General features: G+C 37.0%; 1 protein-coding gene across 1 annotated transcript in view; it reads right to left on the bottom strand.

Annotated features, from left to right (window-relative positions):
* LOC144962944 (regulator of G-protein signaling 17-like) overlaps positions 1-5000 on the bottom strand; it is a 223937-nt gene that overhangs the window by 218069 nt on the left and 868 nt on the right. The window contains 1 exon segment of the mRNA XM_078896374.1: positions 3612-3751. Coding sequence (XP_078752500.1) covers positions 3612-3751 — 140 coding nt within the window.

Raw genomic sequence — 5000 nt, 5'->3', positions numbered from 1 at the left:
CAAAATATTACGTCAAAAGACAAGTCTTTAGCCACAAAAGAAAACTAATGAATTCATTGTTTCCTTGAGCTCTACTAACGACAACCCAACAGACGTTACACAAACCTAGAAAAAGCCTCTAAATTTCGTGTCTCTATCATTTTAGTTTCCGGTAAACTTATAGATAGTTCGAAGATGACGTCACTCAGGTCTTTGTTATTGTATTTTGCCATCCGCGTTTGTGAGCGATTATCACTAAACTGTATTACCCCGACTGTAAAAGTTCATGATTACACAATGTTTTGTGTGTTGGTCCGTTATACTTCCGGATGGCAATGTTATGAGCCTCTTTGCCAAGCGCATACTATCTATCGCCTGACACTGACCAAAATATTACGTCAAAAGACAAGTCTCACAAAAGAAAACAAATGAATTCAATTGTTTCCTTGGGCCCTACTAACGACAACTCAACAGACGGTACACAAACCTAGAAAATGACATCAACTATAAGTCTTCGAGGGTTCTTGCGTAGCCATCGTTATGACACTGATACTGAAATCCAAAAGGACTGGCAGTTTGACGTCAATATTTGTTTATTTTTTGCACCGCTTAGTGAGTTGTCGTTAGTAGAGCTCATGGAAACAAGTTATTTCATTGGTTGAACGATTTGTTTTCTTTTGTGGCAAAAGACTGGCAGTTTTACGTCATTTTTTGGTCATTATCAGGCCATAACTTTAGGAAGGCCACGGTTCTAGTGTTAGGCTATAGATAGTTCGAAGATGACGTCACTCAGGCCTTTGTTATTGTTTTTGCCATCCGCGTTTGTGAGTTATTCTCACTAAACTGAATATACCCGACTATAAAAGTTCATTGTTACAGTTTGTGTGTTGGTCCGTTATACTTCCGGATGGCAATGTTGTGAACTCCTTGGCCAAGCGCATTCTATCTATACGTTAACGATGGCGATCACTAACACACAAAAGATTAGGTCAAAAGACAAAGCAATGACCACTGAAGAAAACAAATCGTGAGTTGTATTCAATGGTTTCATGAGACCACTTGTTTTCTTGAGAATTACCAACGATAACTCATAAGGCTGCAAACTGAGGCCAATCAATTTCCGCTCAGGTCCGTCTTGCCCTCCATTTGACCTTTATTCTCAGTCGGTCTCTTGTTTTATCATAGCAAACTGAATGCAGCTCATTCGTTTTAGCTGCCGAACCTCACGGGAATCGAACGCAAACGTTTTATCTCTGAATTAAAATTTCTATCAATTTCCTACCAACAAAGTGAAACAACACACGGAGTTTCTATATTATTGTTTTTATAACACCTTTGGATGATCAGTTCGCACTAAATAGATATTTGAATACTAATATAAACGGTTTAGGTTACACGTAGTTTTGTTTTCTGATATGTCTCATGTGTTTATTGTGAGTCAATTACAGAAATGTATAGCGACGCTCTGACGCACTCAATTATTCACGAACTTAAGGGCTAACCACACCGGAGACTGACTCCGACGACCCGGCACTGCCGTCCTCTGCCGTCTTCCGGATATAGATAGTATGCGCTTGGCGAAGAAGCTCATAACATTGCCATCCGGAAGTATAACGGGCCAACACACAACACTGTGTATCCATGAACGTTTATAGTCAGGTTAATACAGTTCAGTGAGCATTACTCATAAACGCGGATGGCAAAAAACAATAACAAAGACCTGAGTGACGTCATCTTTGAACTATCTATAGGCGTAGGGCACGAACAAAATACTAAGAATAGAGAGAAGAGCCGCTAGACCTATACATCTCGAAAAAAAATAAAACGGAGAGGACGTCGGGTGCTTGGTATGGGAAGGTCTAGCGGCTCTTCTCTTTATTCTTAGAGTTTTGTCCGTGTCCGACGTCTTTATCCGTAAGGACGGCAGTGCCGGGTCGTCGGAGCCAGTCTCCGGTGTGGGTTCGCCCTAAGGCGGACGCCCATATCCGACGTTTATGTACTGTTTGTCCGACAACCGAGGCAATCAACCCCACAGATCCTGAGCAAGCATCACTCACAATTTAACACAGAGGCAATAGTGTTCAACAGTTGTGACGCCACTTCCCTCGTAATGACACATAGAAACTTAGTAACTGGTTCTAAACTATCGGAACAATGACGGACGCCCTAATGAAATACTTCCCCGACGAGCATTAAATATTTTTCAGAGGAGAAAAACATTATAAAGCTGGTCATGTTTTGACTTTTATACATTCTATCGCATGACATGTGAAAAATTTCTAGCCAGCATGAAGAATAAAAAGTACTGATTTTCATTGTTTAGAACTAAGCTGCTCGTTGCTGGGCGGAAATGACATCAGACTATTGAATCCTATTGAATAAAGTGCATGGCGTCGTTATGTGTCGTGACACAGTTGGTTGTGTCAAAATAGTGTGATAAATACTCGCAAACTACAGTGCTTATCGATTTGGCTGCTTGGCATGTACTACAGGTAGCTAACCTCCCCCCCCCCCCTACCTCTCTCGCTCTTTCTCTCTCTCTCTCTCTCTCTCTCTCTCTCTCTCTCTATCTCTTTCTCTCTCTCTCTCACACACACACACTCTATCTATCTATCTATCTATCTCTCTCTCTCTCTCTCTCTCTCTCTCTTTCTGTTACCCTCTCTTTTTCTCTTTCTTCCTCTCTCTCTCTCTGTCTCTCTCTCTCTCTATCTATCTATCTGTCTATCTATCTCTATTATCTCTTTAAAATTCTCAAAGAAATCAATGGAAAGGACAATTAGAAACCCTGCAAAGGTCACCAAAATGTCATGATGACATTTCCATACGGAATCTAGTTCTGATCGGCTTGCAGGGAGATAGAGAGAGTATTTATGAACTTTTAAAATGTCAAATTAAATTCCAAAATCTGCACTCGCTAGTCCTCCAATTAAAAGCTTTCGCTGCTTGTTTGTTTGTCTAAGTTTTCGAGACGGCACTTGTAAACTGCATTGTACTCTAGAACAAAACAGGTATTATAAAATTTGCCCAGAAAACTCCTCCTTCAAATCATATTGATCGATTTTAATTTAATGAAATGACCCTTTATCTTGGCGGAAAAAAAAAAACGAAACTTAAAAAAAAACCTGTCAAATCGGGGACTTTAAGGAAAACCTCGCGAAGTCCCAGGCTTGAGAGTTTTTGGTCAAGATGAGGGTCATTTAACTCACTCAATCCTAGAGATATTTGCTACTTTTCAAAATTGGAAAAAAAATGAATTAAAAATGAGCATGTCCAGAGATATTGTTATTTAACTAGACGTCTACCATTAACATGTAAACATTAAGAACACTAGGGTTGATACTACTACGCCTATAATTTGTCTCAGAAAAGTGTAATAAATAGGCATGGGGTAAAAGTAGCCCCGGGCATACTACGGATATAGTCGGTGTCAGGGTTGAGTGAGTTAAATTGATCGAAAATGGAAGGATTTGGTTTTCTGGCAAAATTTTAAAATCCAAGTTTTCTTCTTGAGTGCGACGACATTTAAACTGGTTCAACGGTGTTCTGGCGTCCTCTGAAAAAAAAAAATAACAAGATATTATTATTTTTAAAAATTGGCCAGAGAACTCGTCCTTCAAAAACTCTCAAACCTGGGACGTCTCTTGAAGGCTTCTTTGAGAGTTTTTGACAAGATGAGGGTCGAGATTCAATATTCGTGACAGACACTTTACATGCTTGTTGAATATTCTGATTGTTTAGAACTCTCCAGATAAGCTTATTTCTTGGAGCTCTTTAAAGATAAATATTAGAGATAGAATAAAGTTGACGTCACTCATGTCTTTGTCATTGTTTTTTTGGGTTTTTTTGGGGTTTTTTTTTTGCCAGTATGAGTAATTCTCACTAAACTGCATTAACCAGACTATATACGTTCAATGTTACACACATTGTGGTGTGTGTTCGTTCGTTATATATTTCCGGATGGCAATGATGTGAGCTTCTTAGCCAAGCGCATACTATCTATATTGATATTGATAAGTATTATTAATTAAAAGATAGAGGTTTATGCCGTGACACGATTAGCTTTGCGTGTGTTAATGACCCTCGAGGAATCATTTGGAGATTTTTAAATTTCGTGACAGACACTTTACATGGATGTCACTCCGGATGATGATGATGATGATGATGATGATGATGATGATAATGATGATTATTATTATTATTATTATTATTATTAATATTATTATTATTATTATTATTATTATTATTATTATTATTATTATTATTATTATTATTATTATTATTATTATTATTATTATTATTATTATCATTATTATTATTATCTCCTTTAAGGTGAAAGCGTATTTTAATCGCAGTTATTATAAATGATTGATAGAATTGTAAGAAGAGTTGTCTTTCCTTGTTCTTGCGTCCTCAGAAAAAAAAAAAAAAAAAACATAACAACATATTATTATTTTTTTTAATTGGCCAGAAAACTCGTCCTTCAAATATCGATTAATTAAACTGACTCTCATCTTTTCAAAAACTCTCAAACCCGGGACGTCTCTTGAAGGCTTCTTTGAGAGTTTTTGACAAGATGAGGGTCGAGATTTAATATTCGTGACAGACACTTTACATGAATGTCAATCCGGATGATGACGATAATAATGATAATGATAATAATAATGATGATGATGATGATTATCTCCTTAAAGGTAAAAGCGTATTTAAATCGCAGTTATTATGAATGATTGATGGAAGTGTAAGAAGAGTTGTCTCTCCTTGTTATGGCCTACTCTAAATAAAAAAAAAAAAAAAAGCATTTTTAAAAATATTAGTTTGGCCAGAAAATTCATCCTTCAAATATCGATTGATTAAAATCACATCTCATCTTTTCAAAAAACTCTCAACCCTGGGACTTCTCTCGAAGACTTCTTTGGGAATTTTTGATAAGATGAGGGTCATTTTAATCGATCGATATTTGAAAGACTAGTTTTCTGGCCAAATTTGTTTGTTTTTAAAGATGAGTGACTTCTTTTGTC

Source organism: Berghia stephanieae, chromosome 1, assembly GCF_034508935.2.
Source record: "Berghia stephanieae isolate SIO BIC M18660-M18661 chromosome 1, UCSD_Bste_1.3, whole genome shotgun sequence".
Taxonomy (NCBI): Eukaryota; Metazoa; Mollusca; class Gastropoda; order Nudibranchia; family Aeolidiidae; genus Berghia; species Berghia stephanieae.
This window is presented reverse-complemented; position numbering and strand designations above follow the sequence as displayed.